General features: G+C 41.0%; 1 protein-coding gene across 1 annotated transcript; it reads left to right on the top strand.

The window, feature by feature from the left end:
* Positions 1–12,816: 12,816 nt before the first annotated feature.
* LOC132587139 (arylacetamide deacetylase-like 3) lies at positions 12,817–17,379 on the top strand. Its single transcript, XM_060259361.1, has 3 exons — positions 12,817–13,028; positions 14,336–14,399; positions 16,460–17,379. The coding sequence occupies exons 1-3, from the start codon at positions 12,872–12,874 to the stop codon at positions 17,232–17,234; spliced, it is 996 nt and encodes a 331-aa protein (XP_060115344.1). The 5' UTR covers positions 12,817–12,871; the 3' UTR covers positions 17,235–17,379.
* Positions 17,380–20,860: the final 3,481 nt, after the last annotated feature.

Here is a 20,860-nt window from a genome sequence, read left to right as displayed (position 1 = left end):
TTGGCATAATATTGAGCATGACAAGGAACCAATCCATCCATCAAATGGCAATTTGCAAGTACATTAAGTGCCTTCTAGATGCTAAAAATAAAAATTTTGCAACAGTTTCAATTACTAATTGGTTCTGAGTTGACAATAGGAAGACACTAGCTATGGAGGCATATGCTGTTGCTTCACATGCCACACATTTAATTCAAGCCCTACTCTCATGTGTGTGCATGCTAATATTTTAGGTGTGTTTGTACATGGCTATCGAGAGATGATTTAAATTCTATTTGCTAAGTAGCCCACAGACGGAAGGCAGCATGCTGTAACCTGATCTCCTCATATTTTGCTTCACACACACATATTTATTTGTAGTCAATGGGCCCATTAGGTTTAGAGTTAGTGTTAGGGCAAGAGTTGGGTTATGGTGGGGGTTAGGGTTAAGTTTGGGTTCAGGTTAGCCTTTGGTCTGCCAGACAAGACAGCAAGAATATCACCAGTCTCCCTTAGATCAATGTTGGTAGCTGCCAGAGTAACGTTGTTGATGATGATATTGGATTTATATCCCGCCCTCCACTCCGAATCTCAGAGTGGCTCACAATCTCCTTTATCTTCCTCCCCCACAACAGACACCCTGTGAGGTGGGTGAGGCTGATAGGGCTTTCACAGCAGCTGCCCTTTCAAGGACAAGCTCTGAGAGAGCTATAGCTGACCCAGCTGCAAGTGGAGGAGTGAGGAATCAAACCTGGTTCTCCCAGATAAGAGTCCACACACTTAACCACTACACCAAACTGGCTCTCATTGCATTGCATCTGGGCATCATTGTGGTCAATAGCTCCATTAGGGTTAGAGTTATGGTGGAGGTTAGGGATAAAGTTTGGGTTCAGGTAAACCTTTGGTGACCTGTCTTCTGCCCTCAGCTCCTGCTCAGCTCTCCAGTATCATGTTTACTTATTTATTTATTTATTTTATTTATTTATTTATTTATTTGAGATTTATATCCCGCCCTTCCCACCAGGTGGCTCAGGGCGGCTTACAACATATAAAAAACTAACATAAAATATAAAGTTATGCATAAAAATTAACATTCCAAATTTACATAATTAAAATCTAGACATTCACATAATTATGTACTTAAAACATTCAAGACATACGGCGGTCTTACAGCTACACTCAGTTTCAAATTCCCATGTTTCAGCGTTTCAGTATTTCAGTGCTGGTTAGTTCTAGTTGGTTGTAAGCCAGCCGGAAGAGGAATTTTGATACCTCTATGATGCAATCCAAACAGCCCCCTTTGCATTCATGCTAAGAATGCTCTTCCAAATTCTCCATCCAAAGGGTGATTAACACATGGAATTCACTGGCACAGGAGGTGGTGGTGGCTACAGGCATAGACAGCTTCAAGAGGGGATTTGATAAACATATGCAGCAGAGGTCCATCAGTGGCTATTAGCCACAGCGTATTGTTGGAACTCTCTGTCTGAGGCAGTGATGCTCTGTATTCTTGGTGCTAGGGGGGGAGATACAGTGGGAGGGCTTCTAGTGTCCTGGCCCCACTGGTGGACCTCCTGATGGCACTTGGTTTTTTTGGCTACCGTGTGACACAGAGTATTGGACTGGATGGGCCATTGGCCTGATCCAACATGGCTTCTCCTATGTTGATATGTTCTTATTAATTGATTGAGGGGAATCTACTTAACACAATGATTTTAAATTTAAATCAATAGTTGATACCCATGCCAAAGTACACCCAAGCTGTTAGCACACTTTCTAGATGAGGGCGTGCATTAAATTTGCAGCTTGTGAAGCAATGTCACTTGGCCTTTGATTTTGCACGTACCTGGCATTTAATGTGAGCTGCCACCCATGCAGAAATGAGCTATGTGTGTTTCATTAGCATGCAACACTTTGGTGGTGCAGCTGAACACATGTGGATGCTTAGTTCTAGTGAGAAGTGGGTGCGTGCAGATTCATGAAATAAAGTGCTTTGCCCAGAGTATGCGTCCTTTCGCTCTGGAGGCATACTGAAGTCACAGAGAAATGTGTCAATGGGAGCATGGAACTCATTTTCACTGAACTCTTCTTTGGGATGCAATTGTACCTCCAATTTTAATTCAACAGAGAGAGAGAGAGAGGGAGGATATCTGAAGGATTCTTTGAGCATGTCAAGGTTTTCCAAAGTCTCATTAATTTACAAACAATAGATTGGCATTCCTTTTAGTTTACTATAGGGAAGGAAACCAGGACACAAACAAATAACAACCAAACCCAGTGTGGAAGAAGTAATTTGGATCTAGCCAGCTTTTTAGCTGGTAAAAAAAAAAGGAAGCTGTGTGTGGAGAAGGGGTGGGAAAGTAAAAAAATCTTCCTTTAATAAAGAAAGAAAATGCAAAAAAAAAAAAGGAAGCTGTATGTGGAGAAGGGGTGGGAAAGTAAAAAGTGCTGTCAAGTTGCAATCAACTTATGGAGACAAAGGAGGACACAAACAAAGATAGCTTGCCATTGTCTGCCTCTGTGGGGGGACTCTGAACTTCCTAGGTGGCCTCCCATCCAAGTACTAGCCAGGGCTGACCCTGCTAAGTTTCCAAGAGATCAGCAAGAAAAAAGGGAAGCCAGTGTGGAGGCACAGAAATGAAAAGTGAAAAAAACTGCTGACTTTGACCACTAGATGTACACTCATGTATCTTAAAAACATCAATAAACAATTTATTCTGTCCAGAAATCCAGTCTCTATCTTGTTTGGTTTGTGGTCAGAACCAAAATGGTATTATAACAATCCAAGGTATGAAAGCACAATAAGATACAGTCCCAACTTCCAATTATCTCACTCCAATAATTTCTAATGTTCAACTTGATGTACCCTTCTGAAAAAGAGTGGACTATGCAGAATCTTGAAAATGACACATTCTCCAGATGAGAAATGTTGTGTTTTGAGTGGCTCTTTTTCAAACCCAATAGGCTGATAATGGGACCCAATTTCACCAATGTGTTCAATGTAGGAACCAATTCATTCAGTCATGGTGGAGGGCTGGTCCTAGACTGTCTGGCACCCTAGGCAAGGCTCATTTCTGGCACACACACCCTGCACTGATAACGTCACAAGTCACACGGGGAGCACCCAATTTGATGCCCTCAGAAGGCCAGCACCCTAGGCCATTGCCTAGTTTGCCTAGTGGCAGGGCTGGCCCTGAGCACATGAAACAAGGGTCTGTCATATGTGGTTGGGCCCTCAGTTTTATAAGCAACAGGGTGATTGACTTAAATTATTTATTTCACAATCGCTGTCTCTCACCCTGGTCTATATCACAGTGGAAAATAAATTAGTTTGCTGAAGACGGCTTCTACCCCTGCAAGTCTGAGACTCGAGGATACAGCTGGCGAGAGTTTTGGACATGACCTGGTTTAATGGCTGAGGAAAGATGAGGAATGACTGCTTTTTGTGTTGGCTAATATCAGAGTATGAAGAGATGACACAAGAAACGTTTGATAAGAGGAAAAGCAGGGGAACCGTGATCCAAGAACCAAGGCATGTGGTTTAATAAAGAGTGCAGATTTATCAAAAGAGAATTTCAACAGAAACAGGAGGAGTTTAAGGGTAATAGCGCTATATTTCTCTTGAGGGAATTTTTGGCCCTTGATCATGGATATTATAGTGATCTAATAAAGTACAAGAAGAAAGTGAATTTACATAGGAAATGGAGACACCTAATCCGGGCTGTAAGATCCAACGATAATTTGGCATTCAGTGTTATTAATAGGGTATTAGAGTCCATAATACCATTTCTTTTTGTATTCAATCAGACGTTTGGGAGTCTTATTTTAAGGGTATATTTGCTACCTCTAGTGAATTTTCTACTCTCGAGACAGCTGAATCAATCCTCTCTCAGCTTGGCCTAAAGTGTGCCCCTCTCAAGTTGAAGGCTTGATCCATTGTCTTTGATTTGGAAAGACCCCTGGAGTAAAAGTTATCCCAAATGAATTAATGAAATCTATCTTGGTGGGCAGAGATCCTTGCTCCAATGGTTTTACAGATAAAAATGTCTGAGGTTATTCCAAAATCCTGTAGGCTGTCCATAAGAGTTCCAGTTTTTAAGAAGGGTCAGTGTTTGGACCCAAGTTGTTATCAACTGATCAGTCTGCTATAGTGCTTGAAAAAATTAAACTCTTCATATTTATTAGGAATTTTAATGGATTGACTTAAACTGTGTGATCTTTTGGGCCAGCAACAGATAGGGTTTAGGAAGGATAGGTTAGCTCTGGATCACTGTTTAGTGTTATACTAACTGATGAAAGGGGCTTGTGATACTATTCCTAGAAAAAGACTCTGGGAAAAGCTGATACACAGTATAATTGATATTTTTACGCTGCCTGTACTCAGATGAAGAAGCAGAAGCAGATTTATACCCCACCCTTCTCTCTGAATCAGAGACTCAGAGCGGCTTACAATCTCCTACATCTTCTCCCCCCACAACAGACACCCTGTGAGGTGGGTGGGCCTGAGAGAGCTCTCACAGAAGCTGCCTTTTCAAGGACAACTTCTGAGATAGCCATGGCTGACCCAAGGCCATTCCGGCAGCTGCAAGTGGAGGAGTGGGGAACCAGAGAAAATTGTGCTCTATGAACTAAACGAATTGTACTGAACAAACAACTCAGAATACTCCTGTTCATTAGGCAAAATAGACAGTATTGCACATATTCTTCTAGGGTATCTTTTACATTTTAACCTTAGAAGGCATTATATTTCATGAGGGTTGTCGGCCTGCTCTGGTTTATATACCTATTTGATAGTTATGTTTTTAATTGTCAATAAGGACCCCCCCCCCAAACCTTTGAGTTGTAAATTCTTCTTTTTTACTCTTTTTGTCAATTAGGCATCAAATGATTAATAATAACTATTCACAAATAATAATAGCAGCTAACTGTTGGCCATTCTCAACGATTGCCTATTGTTTACTGATGGCTTTAAAGACTGAAATTTAGATCATACTAAAAACAGCCAAAGAACATTCGGTGTGAAACAAGCTCCGAATGATGCCAATCTATTTCAGTTGAGGCCTCTCCATTTTTAGTGACTGGGAAAGTCAACATTCACCACATGTGGTGGGACTGTGGCAAGGAAGAAATGGTATTGGAAGAATTATTCAGAGGTCTAGATTATTCATCTTTTCATGCAACTAGGGTTGCCAATCGCCAGGTGGGGGCAATGGATCTCCCAGTTGGGAGGCCCTACCTCCACTTCAGAGTCATCAGAAAGTGTGGGGGGGTATCTATTGGGCACTCCATTATTCCCTAAGGAGACCGATTCCCATAGGGTGTAATGGAGAGTTGATGCATGGGTAACTGGAGCTCTGGGGCCCCCCTGTTTTTTGAGGTAGAGGCACCAAATGTGCAGCACAGCATCCAATGCCTCTTCTCAAAAGACCCTCCAGGTTTCAAAAAGATTGGACCAGGAGGTCCAATTCTATGAGCCCCCAAAGAAGGTGCCCCTGTTTTTTCCAATGGAGGAAAGGCATTTAAAAGGTGTGCAGTGATGGCCAGAACTCCCTTTGGAGTTCTATTATGCTCCTGACTCCACCCCAAAGTTTCCTGGCTCTGCCCCCAAAGTCTCCTGACTCCATCCCCAAAGTCCCCAGATATTTCTTGAACTGGACCTGGCAACCCTACATGCAATCAGAGATTTTAAATTGTTGCTTCACTATGCAGAGGTGCTACAAGTATTTCATTGGAAATTATTGCTTAAACCTTAACTACAGCTAGAACTGTGTTTGCACGATACTGGAAGACTTGATCCTTGCCTAATCAACATAAATAGTCATTAAAAATTTGGGACACCATGAAAATGGTAGTGTTACAAGTTCTACATCAACTTAACCTATGTAAGATATATGGATAAATGCCAGATACCATTGGTTTAGCCCTGACCTGGATAGCCCAGGCTAGCCTGATCTTGTCAGATCTTGGAAACTAAGCAGGGTCAGCCCTGGCTAGTATTTGAATGGGAGATTCTTCAAGGAATACCAGGGTCATGATGATGTGGAGGCAGGCAATGGCAAACCACCTCTGAACATCTCTTGCCTTGAAAATCCCATGGAGTCACTGTAAGTCAGCTGTGTCTTGACAGTGCTTTCTGTCCACCATAACATTGGTCTAGTACAGGGGTAGGGAATGTTGGCTCTCCGGATGTTTTTTGCTACAACTCCCATCAGCCCCAGCCAACATGGCCAATGGCTAGGGCTGATGGAAGTTGGAGGCAAAAAATATCTGGAGAGCCAATGTTCCCTACCCCTGGTCTAGTAGATAGAAAGGAATGGAAAACTTAATGGTGTGGGAAATTTCAATGAACTTTGGGTGCCAAACACTATTTTCCCCTCTCAGCAGTCCTGTAAGGTAACTGTCACTGGTCTATGCTTAGCCAGCCAGTTTCAAAGAGGAGTAGGGATTTACTCCTCATTCTACAACATCCTAATCCATCCCTCTAGCCACTGTACTAGCCCACTAAATAACACCAGGGCTTTTTTTGAGCTGGAACACAGGGGCATCAGGGGGTGTGGTCTAATATGCAAATGAGTTCCTGCTGGTCTTTTTTCCTACTAAAAGCCCTGTTTTAAACAATGGTGACATCAGGGTGTGTGGCCTAATATGCAAATGAGTCCCTCCTAGGCTTTTTTCTACAAAAAAAGCCCTGTGTGAAACAATGGTGATGTCAGGGGTGTGGCATAATACACAAATAAGTTCCTGCTGGGCTTTTTCTCTCCCCAAACCCAAATAACACTCTAAAATGGAGCCACACTCTAATCTTTATTTTATTTATTTTTATTTACTTATAATTTCAATTTGTACACCACCCTTCCCTGAGTTCACAGGACTCAGTGAAGTAAAATATAAACCGGAATTAAAACAATCAAGTTAATTAAAAAAAAAATTAGATGGCATTAATGTTAAGGTTACAAAGATGAGACTGAACGGTTAAAATACTTTGGCACACAGAAGTTTTTAGAGGCAGCCTGTCATTTTCAGTTAAGGGGTATTAGGCAGCAGATCTAGTGAAGTACCTCAGAATTTTTTTAAAAAAATGTGACTGCTCTGTGGACACAAAGAACAGGCAGAAGAAAATAATTTGCTTTGTTTAATAAAGGGACAGTGAAAAGAAAAGCGTTAGCTGTCCAGTCCTTAGAAAACTATATTTCAAAGCACTTAGTAATCAAATGGCAAAATTCCAGACTAAGGTGCTGTCTGAAAAGGTTGGTGACAAAACACATGGTTAAAATGGATGATAATTTCCTAGGAGGCAACAAATCATAAACACTTTCACAACTAGAGTGAGTGTGTAGAAATAACTTATTTAATGGCAAGCCCCATAACTATCTGTGCTTTCAAAACCCATCAGTCACATCAGCTCACTTCTCTGGGAAGAAAATGGATTGGTTCCTTGTTCTCCTGATATGTCTGGCTCTTAGCTACCTGGGCTGTTTTTATTATTATTTTCGAAGAATGGATATCCCCTTGGAAATCTCTGAATCCTACAAATATGTGTTCATTGCCTTATCTATAGATATGGCCTTTTTTGTGGTAAGTACATCAAGTTCTACATGGGAAAATGTTTTCAGGATTTTGTAGTATGGCTAATGTTGAGAGAGAAAACAGAAAGTTAAAAGTAGTATATCATAGAGGTCAAAATTTACAGATGTCAGTGTTGCCATTCAAATGGTAAAAGTGGGGTTTGCACCAGTGGCTGACCTAGCCTATATGGTGCCTGGGGTGGATAATTTTTTTTAACACCTCCTCCTCCTTTTTTGCCATCAAGTCACAGCCGGCTTATGGTGACCCTATAGAATTTCCAAGGATGTTTGGAGGTGGTTTGCCATTGCCTGTCTCCAGGTCAGCCCTGATTAGCTTCCGATAATCCTGTGAATATTGTGAGTAATGTTGTATATTCAGGTCTTGGATTCAGCAGGAGCTCACAGGAGCACAACTCCTGAACCTTTCTGAGGGTTCCCCCTCCTCCTCCTCACCTTGTCCATTGAATAGTAGGTGCAGCTGCATAGCAATCCCTGGATGAGCTCCACCACCTATTTTTCTACAAAGCGACCTCTGTGTATATCCATGTAAGTTTTGAAAATGGATACATCCTAGTTGAGCTTAAAACCTTTGGGCATGGAAGCTAATGAAGGAAATGGAAAAACGGAAATTATGGCACTGCCTGAAGAATAGAGGCTCCTCTGAGCATGCCAATCTAATAAACATACCTGGCTTCTGAGATCTGACACGATCAGGCTAGGCTGGGGCTGTCTGGGTCAAGGTCCCTCCTCTATATGGCAAATTTATTTTCAGGAATAATCATGAAATAAAACAAATAATAGTATTGGCCAGAAAAAAGGTTGAGTTTTGTCTTAAAGGTGCCACTGGATCCGAACTTTGTTTCAATGACAGAAGAGAAATGCAAGGAAAAACAAAGGGGGGGGGGAACTAAACCCAAAAACTGGAGTAAGAAACCTGGAAGGTTAATATACAATTAAAGGGCCAAACATTAAAAACATTGTAAAACAAATCATCAATCAACATACAAGTATTTATTGAGGAAAGCTAAAACCATTTAGTGGCCCATCATTAGCCTCTATCCTATGTACAATCATAAAACCACAATGGGAACCCACTTAATTTGACCTGACGCATTTTGCAATAGTGTATCCATTCACAGTGTTCCAATGTTTAATTGGAGGATCAATTAGCAACGCCTGCAAGATGGAGTAAGTCCCTTACTTGGTGGGCCTTGAATGTCAGGATATGGTTTTGTTCAAGTGCCCATCAGGGTTTAGAAACGGGTTGCCTACTATTATGTAAATATTGGAACACTGTAGATGGATACACATTGCTTTAAGGAACGTTGCAATGTAATACACCTGTGGATATATAACCATGTGATGACTGACTGTATACAAGAAGTCTTTTCTGCAATTTTTGGAAATGTTCAGAAGCTGTTTGGCTCACTTTGGAATTTGTAAAATGTTTTCTTGAAGATCGTAGAAGCCAGAAGTGAAACGAGGCATCAAGTATGACCTCGTCACGTATCATCTTTGCCTTGCTGTACTGAAAATATTACACTTTGGAGAGCTGGACTCTATAGAAAATGGCTTACTTCTGAACTACTGCTCGAACCCACTTGCTTGGGGAAAAAAACTGTCATTAATTGCACTTGAGAGGACCTTGGGTGCGGGTGGGGTCAGCGTTCTTTCAGTTTACAATTGTATTTCACTAATAAGAATTTCATACTTTTTCATGACTATTGGTTGTGGATTATTTTGAGTATTCTTTGGAGGCTGTTTTTTGCGGAAGCTTTTTTGCCTTTATTCCCTGCACCGATTTCCACGTTACTCTAGTTTGGTTGCTTTTTCAGTCCTGGACAGGGCTTTTTTTGTAGCAGGAACTCCTTTGCATATTAGGCTATTCACCCCTGATGTAGCCAATCCTCCAAGAGCTTACAGGGCTCTTAGTACAGGCTGCATCAGTGGGTGTGGCCTAATATGCAAAGGAGTTCCTGCTACTAAAAAGCCCTAGTCCTGGAGAAAGCGAAATTTAGCTATCTAGCATGTTTTCTGCTGTGCTCAGATTTTCCTGTGCCCCTAGTGGCTGCAGCCAGAACTGCATTTTAAAAATAAAAGGAAAGACATTTGGGTGGATGCGGCAAAAGATAAGATGGCTGGACAGCATTACTGATGTAACTAAGATGAAATTGAGTGGACTTCAGAGGATGGTCTGGTGTGACTTGGTCCATGGGGTCGCAAAGAGTTGGACTCCACTGTGCGACTGAACAACAACAACAACAAAGCATGATGACATGGGCCTTCAAGGGCCTTCCCAAGCTGTGCCTGGGCAGACCACACACACAAACACCACCCTTGGTATGCCACTGTTTTGCACTCTTTTTTTAAAAAAAAATAAACAAACATAAAAACCAGATTTTCTTACAAACAGTTTTGATGGCAGACTTACTCACCTCCATTTTATCTTGAAAGCCAGGGCTTTTTTGGTATAAAAGGCCCAGCAGGAACTCATTTGCATATTAGGCCACACCCCCTGACCCCATGCCAGCCAGAACTGCATTCCTGTGTGTTCCTGCTCAAAACAAGCCCTGCGAGAGTTCCGGGATCCGTCATCTTGGCTTCAGAGTTGCTGGCAGATCGTCTCTCTGCAGCAACTCTGAGTCTGGCCTTTGGAGGGGCGTCACAGAAGTGATACCCCCATAGAAAAAGCTCGTAGTGGCTTTTTTTTTGGCATGGGGCTTTTATGGGGGGGGGGCCAGCGGCAGCTGCCCTCTGTGCTCTCTGTTCGTCCCAAAGCTCTGTGGCTATGAAAGCTGGCATACCAGCAGAAAAAGAACGCCAGATCGCTTTTTGCTTTCACTTTCTCCAGTATGACTTTGAAGTAGCATTTTTCTACTTCTAAAGCGATGACTCTACTTAACAAGTAGGTGTTTTTTTCTAGTTCTACTCCCTGATGGGTCACTCTGCATATCTACAAAAGACCAGCTCAAAGCATTTAGAAGAGGCCTCAAAATGTCACGAGCAGTCTTAATTACTTAAACTGGATTGAATATAATTACTAAAATTGACTCAGACTATAATTGGAAATATATACATCAAAGAGTTTACTGAGAAGCTGCAATACAATATGAGCACAAAGAGTTATATTGCAGAGAGCTCTGTCTCTATTGCCTGACTTTATCTGAAAGAATGGTTTTTAAAACTTCAGTTGGAGTGTTGTGGAATGGGGATTAATAGGTGCTTGAAACGAATTTACAATCTGATTTAAGAGACTGAGTTTGATATTAGAAATGGCACAGTTTAATGAATTGTCACATGGAAAAGATATTTGCTCAAATCTTATCTCTCTGAAGGAAGATCTTATCTCATTTATGCAGCTCCTTAATGACCAAATGGAATGTTTTATGCTGACAGCTAGTGAAATTGCAAACCTACAGGGGTCCGGTTCTAAAGAGAGTATATTGATGGCAGTGAAAGTGGAAGGGGAAAGTGATACTCTCCGAAATAAACAAAGGAAAAGTAAGATACTCTCTTGTGACACATTTTCAAAACTTGACCGGAAATTAAGATGCAGTAAAATCAAACTGAGAGGGAAAAATGGTGACGAATTCTTCCTCCTGCAGTTGAGGGGGCAGGCCATGTTGAGAAGTGAAAAGTTGCACTCCAATCAACAAATCAGGATTTGGAAAGCATTTCGGAAAAAGGATTTGGAATTTTTTTTTTCTACTTTGGTGAATGGCTGGACAAGGAACTCTGACAAAGAAGTGAAATGTGATATCAAAAGACAGACTGTGATTAAATGGACTGCCTCAGATGCAATATGGGTGCAGAAATCAAAGGAACTTAAAAATGTGAATGGCTGGTCAAGGAACTTTGACTAAGAAGTGAAATATGATATCAAAAGATAGACTGTGATTAAGTGGGCTGCCTTGGATGCAATATGGGTGCAGAAATCAAAGGAACTTAAAAGTTTTTAATCTTTGGGAAGAAGGACTCTGGAATCTGGGTTCTTTTTTTTTCTTTCCCTTGTGAATAAATAAACGTATAACCATTAATAATGAGCAGATGTTAGATTTTAAAAGAATAAGGGAGATTTTGAAGAAGAAATGTTAATGAGTGCAGTTAACATATTTCTCTATATAGTAGATGTATTCACAATTTGTCTATTGAGTGAGATTGTCTATAATGATATAAGTATAAGATCAAAGGTTGAAAAGGCAGATAGCATAATTGTCATGGAATTGGATAGACTTGGTAATTTGGCAGACTTGCTTTTAATATGTTATCAGGAGAAATGGCTTAGACAGAGATAGACAAAACATTTAGTTGTATTTGTTGTATTTTGCTAAGGATAAATAAATGATTTTTATGTGCTTTTTTAATAAGGATTTCGCTAAATCAACAATTTAATTTGTGCTTATAATAGTTTTAAGTTAAGTGAGATAAAATTGGCGTTAGGACAGTTCTGAAAGGAAAAAATCTTTTTTTTAACTGTTTATATTTAATTTGTGTTTAAGAAGAAGTGTCTAGATTTACATTGTTTTACTAGTTTACTAAAAGAAAGTATTCTTTTTTTTTAGTCTGTTAAAGGAAGAAAGGAAGGTAATATTTAAGGAGAATTTTATACTTGTAGGTAGAATGATCTGAGCATTTTATTGTGAAGTGGAATTATAATTGATACATATATACTGGTTTCTGCTTCTGTTGTCCCTATTCTGTCATGGCCCCTTTCCTCCTCTTTTTTATGTATTTGCAATGCTTCTTTTCTTTGTAGTTTAAATCAATAAAACTTTTTAAAATCAAAACAAGTCCTGCTGAAAGCTACTGAGATGTGGAAAGACTAAGCCCAAATCAAGGGGCAGATCAGCCATTGAATTGACAGGGAAATTTCCAGGTAGACCACTGCCCTAGGGGACCTCTGGTGACCAGAAGCAAGCAGAGCCAAGTCTAAGCAACTCTGCCTGGGCCTCAGGGCTCACTTTGTTCAGATACCTCATCATCAAGGGCAGTTTGTGTCAGCTTACCTCCTGCTGCACTGCTTCCTGTTTGGACGATGATCTGTTAGGTGAGCAGATGTCCATTGTCAGCCCCATTGCCCTGAGTGTGCATTGCTGGCCTGTAGCGTAGGAGGCGCCATATGGCTGGCTTCAGGGCTGTTTCAATTTCTCCTGGGCCCAAAGCCAACCTGCAAAAAGCTCTGCATTGCTCATCTTCTAAACTCTAAGCTGCAGTCGCTACATCACGCTCTTTCTCTGTGTCTCTCTTACTCCCCCACCCCCCAACAGGCATCTCTTTTGGAGAAATTGGGCATTTGCAACCAAATCAAAGTCCTAAGAGCATTTCTAATGCTTGGTGTCTTCCAAGGAGACCGGAATCTCCACATCAGGGATGAACAATTTGATAATGTGCCTGTGAGAATATATGAGCCAAAGCATCCATTCAGCGAGCCAAGGAGATGTATAGTCTACCTTCATGGCGGTGTTGGCATGGTTGGAACCATTAGTAAGATATTTCATACTTTACATTACCTACTTGTGGGGAAATGGGGTATTGTTTAAAAAGTTTTTTTCAGGGCTCTTTTTGTAGCAGGAGCTCCTCTGCATATTAAGCCACACCCCTCCAATGTAGCCAATCCCCCAGGAGCTTACAGGACTCTTCTTACAGGGCCCACTGTAAGCTCTTGGAGGACTGGCTACATCAGGGGGGCATGGCCTAATATGCAAAGGAGCTCCTGCTACAAAAAAGCCCTGTTTTTTTTCCATAGCTTTCAGAAGCAAAGCAGGGCCAGCCCCTGGCTAGTATTTGGATGGGACACTTCCAAGGAAAGCCAGAGGCAGGTGACGGCAGGCCATCTCTGCACATCTCTTGCCTTTAAGCCCCACTAAGGGTCAGAAGAAGTCAGCTTGACCTGATGGCAAAAAAAAATCGATTCCCATCTTTGATGAGGTTAAAAAGAATCGAATGCATCTTACAGTCTGCTTCCCTGACAAGGGTTTTATGAGACTCATTGCAAGGTGCTATGTGTTTTAGTCTGCATTGTGCTCTCTGCGGCTGGATTCAGACGGCCAATTTGAGCAGACATGGGCACTTCTCCCAGGCAGATTAAAAAGTCCAGGTCAGACAGAGAGCTGCCTGTTCCGGTCTCACACTCACCCCGTCCTTGAATGTCTCTGAGACGGATCAGATTGCTACCGATTTGGAAGTGGTACCAAATTCTTCTGCTGCATTCCTTTCACCTTTCCTGGTGTCTGACTACAGGAGCACGCAAGCGAAGTGGATTGGTTGTGCGAATCTACCAATCCACTCTAGAGACTCAGCAGTATTTTCTAAAATATCACAGAGCAGATGAAAGCATATGCGCATGGCAACTAAAATGTAAGGGGGGAAAAAACCCAAACTGCGATAAGGGAATGGCTTGCAACATCCGTGTGAATGCACCAAAGTGCCCCTGCACAGGGTATGGGAACTTTGTGGGGGACCATGTGAACAGAATTTGTCCACTCCATTTCGGGGTGGTGCAATCTGAGATGCCTCCCATGCAGCACAATTTGAGACACCTCCATTTTGGGGTGGCACAATTTCAGACCCCTCCCAAAATGTTCCAATTTTTATTCTGCTTTACTTTGTAAGCCACTTCAAGTGGATGTTGTAAGGAGGCAGCACAGAAATCATCCAAATAAATTAATCTGTTTTCTTTACCCACAATTTATGCATTTTTTCCCTGCATCTTTTTCTCTCAAGAAAACAGCATGGAAATTAATGGACTGTATAAAGATTTTGTGCACTGGGTAAATTTTCTTTCTTTCCAGGATCTTATGCATCTATATGCCGTATATTTGCCCAAAACTCTGGGACGATGGTTGTGGATGTTGGGTAAGTGAGATTATTTTGTATTGGCCATTTTGATGATAATCTATATTATTGCAAAGCAGAAATCAGAATTGCTCTCTAAACAGATGCTTAAAGGCAAAGGATTTCCTGTGAATATCAATAAAACAATGCACAGAATGAATCTGCATGAAGATTCCCTTTTCTATTCTAGTTGACTAATGTGAATGTTTGTCAGTAACACCCGGTCTCTCAGATCCTAATATGAAATTCTAACCACTACACCACACCGGCTCCTGTGGGGTGGCTGTTGTTGAACAGTAGCAGACAGCCAGTCCTGGATGACTCATGAAAGCTATGTAGTAGCAAGTAGCCCAGTGGTGGTTGGTGGGCCTCCTTCTAATGAGTCCTCACTTAAAGGCCAGAACAGCCCTGGAAAGGATTCTGCCCCCATGCCTTTTCCTGACAGAAACCAAGGCTTGAACTCCACAGCTTGAATACTATTTGTGGTTTCCTAGCAATTACCACAGAGAGCATTCATTTCTTAAAAGTTCAGGTGCTGCTTCTATTATTTTGGGAGATTAACCAATGTATTAGATTTCAAAGTTTCCTGCAAGCCTGTGGCTTTTCCCAAGGTTGTTGACAGATCTGACTTGTCTGCTCATGGCTCCATTCTCTGGATTTAAGTATCCACAGATTTGGCCACACTGAGAATTACATATAGTGATATTAACTAGCTGTAACCCACAAGGAACTTAGGGGGAGGGGGAGACCTGGCATCCCTCCTCCCTACCTTTGTTTCATTCCCTTCTCTTGTAATCTTATCCTATTTTCTACCCTCTCCTTCTCCTTGCTTCCCTTCTGTCAATCTACCCCATAACTCTTTCTTCTTTCTACCCTTCCCTGTCAATTTTCTCCAACTGTTTCTCACCCTCACCTCCCTACCTTGATCTTCTTTGGGCTGCCCTTGCTCCAAGAGCTGCAGCAGTCAAGCAGCCAGGAGCCAGTGTCTGAACTGGTAACGTCAGTTTGGTGTAGTGGTTTAAGTGTGCGGACTCTTATCTGGGAGAACCAGGTTTGATTCCCCACTCCTCCACTTGCAGATGCTGGAATGGACTTGGGTCAGCCGTAGCTCTTGCAGGAGTTGTCCTTGAAAGGGCAGCTGCTGTGAGAGCCCTCTCAGTCCCACCCACCTCACAGGGTGCCTGTTGCGAGGGGAGAAGATATAGGAGATTATAAGCCGCTCTGAGTCTCTGATCCAGAGAGAAGGGTGGGGTAAAAATCTGCAGTTTTCTACTTCTTAAATCATCCACACATACACAAAAATTATTGTTTGAGGGGATTTATTTATTTACCTTATATTTATATCCTGCCCTCTCTGCAAACGAACTCAGGGTGGCTAACAGTCAAATATCCTTTAAAACAATACAATTCTAAAACTATTAAAATCATTTAAAATATAAAATAGTTCTACATAAATTAACGGCAAATTGCAGTATATTCCTCGGAAGGCTATACAATTTCATAATTAGTTCTTTTAAATTCGATCTTTAAAGCTTCATTTTCACCGTTGGTGGTCCTTAAGATGTTAGACATTTCACAATAGATGGTATTGCTCAATTCTTGTAGGATGTGGCAGCTCTCTCCCATCTCAGATGTTGTAGGCCAATTGAAACAGCTCTGTCTTACAGGCCCTGCGGAATTGAGAGAGGTCCCGCAGGGTGTATTCCTTTAAGTTTTTAGGAGGGGTTGCTAAACTTGGTGTTTTCTCCAAGTTTTTTTGGGGGGGGATTGTTTTCTGTCAGTGTGGGTCTGATCCACAGATTGGCCTACACTTGACCATTAGAATGTATAAGAATCTCTACTTTTTTTGGAGAGAAGGGGGTTATATCTCAATTCCTCTAATTATTGTCAAGAAATAATAGGAAAACTCAACCTGGAACAGTTGTACATCATCTGCAGTAGTGGAAAAATCCACAAACATTTTTTTTAACATTTAAAGTGACAAATGAGAATTCAGGGGAGATGTGTTGGCAATTTTAATGTAATTTTCTTATCTCATTTCATAAGATTTCTGACATCTCTTTCTGTTGTTGACCTTTCAGGTATCGTTTAAGTCCAGAGCACCCCCATCCAGCACAGGTTGAGGACTGCATGTCAGCTGTTATACATTTGCTAAAAGAAGCAAAAAAATATGGAGTGGACCCAAACCGTATTATCCTTGCAGGAGATAGTAGTGGAGGAACACTTGTTTCTGTGGTTTGTCACCGTCTGGTAACTAGGAAAGATATCCCAAGGATACGAGCCCAGGTGTTGATTTATCCACCCTACCAGACGCTTGATAGTACATTGCCTTCCTATCAGCAAAACCACAATGTTCCTGTCTTGCAAGTGAAACGGGCTTTCCAACTTGGTGCCAGGTTTGTTACTGAAGAGCCTATAGATGTAAGTGGATTTCTGAGGAATGCCCATGTTCCTGATGATTTGGCTGTGAAATACAGGAAATGGATTAGCGCTGACCACATTCCAGACGAGTTTAAGGTTAGAGGCTATGTTCCTATAGCACCCGCTCCATTTTCAGAAAAGCTTTACAAAATATCTGAATTAGGTTTTCAAGAGGATCTTTGTCCACTTTTATCTGACGATGATATTATACGTCAGCTCCCGGACACTTTCCTTTTGACTTGTGAATATGATGTTCTTCGCGATGATGGGTTATTGTATAAGAAACGTCTAGAGGATAATGGCGTGCCTGTTACTTGGCTTCACCTTAAGAAAGGATTCCATGGAATTATGTTCCGAATCGATATTCTGCCCTTTTGGTTCAAAGAGGCTGAAAAAGCAATGGAGCACATTGTCGATTTCATACGAAGATACTAACATGAAATCATCATCAGACATTACTGTCACTCACTCAGGCATCATGAATTGTTGTCACCCGATCTGAGCCAATCTTGGGGAGAGTGGGTTATAAATCAAATGAAATAAATAAATAAATGAATGAATAAATAAATCTTCTGTTTGGGACATCCATACTCATTCCTTTGCACGTGATGGGATTTGGGGGGCTTTCTTTTAAACATTGACCGATTTCCCACTAAACGTATGCCACTCTCACTCTCCTCTTCTCTGCAGGGCTGCTGTTGGATTTTGCACAAACTGCCCCAGACCAGTGAGTTGCTCTGCCTCTCTTCAAGTTCTCTCTGCAACAGGCAGGATCCTCTGAAAACCAGTTTCTGTCTGCCACAGAGGCAACTTGAAAAGGTGTGGGGCAACTTGCCGGCTTGTGGCAGTTTGTGCAAAATCCAGCAGCAGCCCTATAGGGAAAAGGAGCAACGAGACCGAAACAAAGCGAATGGGAAATCAGTCATTAGGATTGTGAAAAACTTGATAGTGTCCAGTCAATAAAGATACACAATGATAATTGGGGATAGGATTAACATCTTATTTCAAATACCATCATACTCCAACTGTTTGGTGACTATTCCATAAATATTACATGTCTTCATTTATGCTTCAGCTTTCAGACTCAAATGCTCCTACTGGGGAGTTTGGAATCCAAGAACAGTATGCCACCAAACTAAAAAATACACTTAAATAATAAAACACCTTCAATCAAACCACAGATGAATCCCAGTTCATAAAAACATAATTTTTCATCAGATGCCTCCCCCCCAAGAAAAAAAAGGGGGGGAGAAGACACGTGTGAATGCAAGTCAATTCCTTGCTATGTTCATGTCAAACTGCTGTGTGAATTTTCTTTGCCCTAAGAAGATTCAGGGAGGAAGGGTTTTGCTTGATCTCATCAGATCTTCAAAAGCCAAATCAGGTTGGTATTTGGATGAGAAACCACCAAGGAAGACTCTGCAGAGGTAGGCAATGTCAAACCACCTGTGCTTCTCACTTGCCTTGAAAGTGTTTCGCTGGAATTGCCATAAACTGGTTGTGTTAGTAGCACTTACATAGGTCCAAGATCCAACATTTAAGACTAAATCATTGCCCTATTGAAAAATCATGGTGCTGCCGGAAACTTTTGGGATTGGGTCATGGGGGATTGAACTGGTTCTCGGCTGAGGAGCAGACCAGAGCCTCTGTTCTGGGCAGAGAAGGAGACTATATCACCTGCTGCCTACTTCTCTTAGGCAGTGAGAAGGCCAAGACATGCATATTTAATTCTGAGGTTTTTTACTTTGACTGACGAGGGACTCCAGTGGGGTTCCTTTTTGGCTTTGAAGAGTCCTCGGAGAAGGATTGCATTCAGTCGTCTACAGAGGACTTCTGAGATCATAAATTTGACTTAAATTCACCAAGACTCAAGGCTTCTTTGGGACTGATTAACATCTCTTTCAGAAGAGAGCAGTGTTCAAAAGGATGACGTTTAAGGTAATAGATCAATATCTATCACTCCGGGACTAATATAAGATTATTCTAAAGTAAAAACAAAGGTCTGGATCCAGTTATATCATCTTAATGCAAGGAAGAAAAAGGAGGGTGTAATTTTGGAACTAATGAAATTGCAGAAATAAGGCTAAAAGAAGAAAAACAAATTTTGTTTTGAATACCTGCGGTTGGGCCAGACAACCCCCTCCGAATAGGACTGACTTGATGAAGTCGTCACAGGAAGTGGCATCACAGAAATAGTGCGAGATTTCTCAACCATTGAGAACAAGACTTCGTGGCAAGAAAGTAAGGAAGTAGCCATTAAGAGAAGGGAAAACAGCAAGCTTCCCAGCCCTCTCTAGGTCTATAAATCATAGAAAAGCACTGGCAGCCATTAAAGGAAGATTAAAATTTCAAAAATTAATGAAAACGGGACTATAAAAAATAGTGGAGCGGGCAGATATTGCTATAAAAAGGCAAAATCTATTGGACTATATGCCCAGAATTAATTTTGGAGCAGTCTAGAAGAAAAAAGATTTTTTTTAAAAAAAGGGACAAAAAAAGCTGTGGATGCCATTTTGAAGAACTAAAAAATTTCAAAAATTAATATCTGGACTTAGGAGCCTCTGGGAATGGCGATTTTGGGCTCATTCAAAAGAGCTTGATCTAATCTTTAAGACTGTGCAATTGAAAATTGAATTTGAGAGGTCAGCTTTGGAGCTTTGGAGCCTATTTAAGCAATGGGTGAACTGTGTGTGTGTGTGTATATATATATATATATATATATATATATATATATATATATATATATATATATATATATATATATATATATATATATGTGTGTGTGTGTGTGTGTGTGGCCAAAATTTATATACACACACACACAAACACACACTGTGGCTAATAGCCACTGATGGACCTCTGCTCCATATTTTTATCTAACCCACTCTTGAAGCTGGCTATGCTTGTAGCCACCACCACCTCCTGTGGCAGTGAATTCCACATGTTAATCACCCTTTGGGTGAAGAAGTACTTCCTTTTATCCGTTTTAACTTGACTGCTCAGCAATTTCATCGAATGCCCATGAGTTCTTGTATTGTGAGAAAGGGAGAAAAGTACTTCTTTCTCTACCTTCTCCATCCCATGCATAATCTTGTAAACCTCTATCATGTCACCCCGCAGTCGATGTTTCTTGTAAACCTCTATCACGTCACCCCGCAGTCGATGTTTCTCCAAGCTAAAGACCCACAAGCATTTTAACCTTTTTTTCATAGGAAAAGTGTTCCAAACCTGTAATCATTCTAGTTACCCTTTTCTGCACTTTTTCCAATGCTATAATATCCTTTTTGAGGTGCGGTGACCGGAATTGCACACAGTATTCCAAATGAGACTGCACCATCGATTTATACAGGGGCATTATGATACTGGCTGATTAGTTTTCAATTCCCTTCCTAATAATACCCAGCATGGCGTTGGCCTTTTTTATTGCAATCGCACACTGTCTTAACATTTTCAGTGAGTTATCTACCATGACCCCAAGGTTAAAAAAAGAAATAAAGACATTGAAGAGCTTAAAAAAGACTCTCAAGCTGCATTAAAAAAGTTCAAGAGGTAGAAGAAAAGGTGAAAGACCAAGGTTCAAGAATAGACACAGTGGATTCGGTTATTAAAAAAATGCAGGAGAAAGCATTACTACAAGATTGTAAACTAATGGAAAACCAGATAAGGCTAAGAGGAGTGCCTGATTCTGCAGAGACTGATTTAAGGACATGTATTATAATAATCATTGCTGAATTTTTAGAAGACGACCCAGATGAAACTAATTATCTTTATGATTACATATATAGGGTAAATTCGGAGTATGCCAGAAGAAATAAACTACCAAGAGATGTGGTAGTAAGATTTGTGACACGAGATATGGTGGGAAAGATATTGAGCAAACAATTTGAGAACGCATTGGAGGTGGATGGCAGCAGTGTAACAATTACGAAAGAATTGCCAAGGAAAGTCATCAGTGATAGGAGACTGTATAAAAAGTTGACAGATAAACTGAGAGAAAATGAAATGAGATATAGATGGATACTTCCAGAGGGTTTAAGCTTCGAATATAAAGGAAAGAGATT

Source organism: Heteronotia binoei, chromosome 18 (genome assembly GCF_032191835.1).
Source record: "Heteronotia binoei isolate CCM8104 ecotype False Entrance Well chromosome 18, APGP_CSIRO_Hbin_v1, whole genome shotgun sequence".
Lineage (NCBI taxonomy): Eukaryota > Metazoa > Chordata > Lepidosauria > Squamata > Gekkonidae > Heteronotia > Heteronotia binoei.
This window is presented reverse-complemented; position numbering and strand designations above follow the sequence as displayed.

Bases quoted from the DNA above. Each gene is read 5' to 3' on its own strand.
- LOC132587139 (XM_060259361.1), top strand. From the start codon at position 12,872: ATGCTTGGTGTCTTCCAAGGAGACCGGAATCTCCACATCAGGGATGAA. The intron at 13,029-14,335 runs GTAAGATATTTC...CTTTCTTTCCAG, and splicing joins TGGCATGGTTGGAACCATTA to GATCTTATGCATCTATATGC. The intron at 14,400-16,459 runs GTAAGTGAGATT...TTGACCTTTCAG, and splicing joins ACGATGGTTGTGGATGTTGG to GTATCGTTTAAGTCCAGAGC.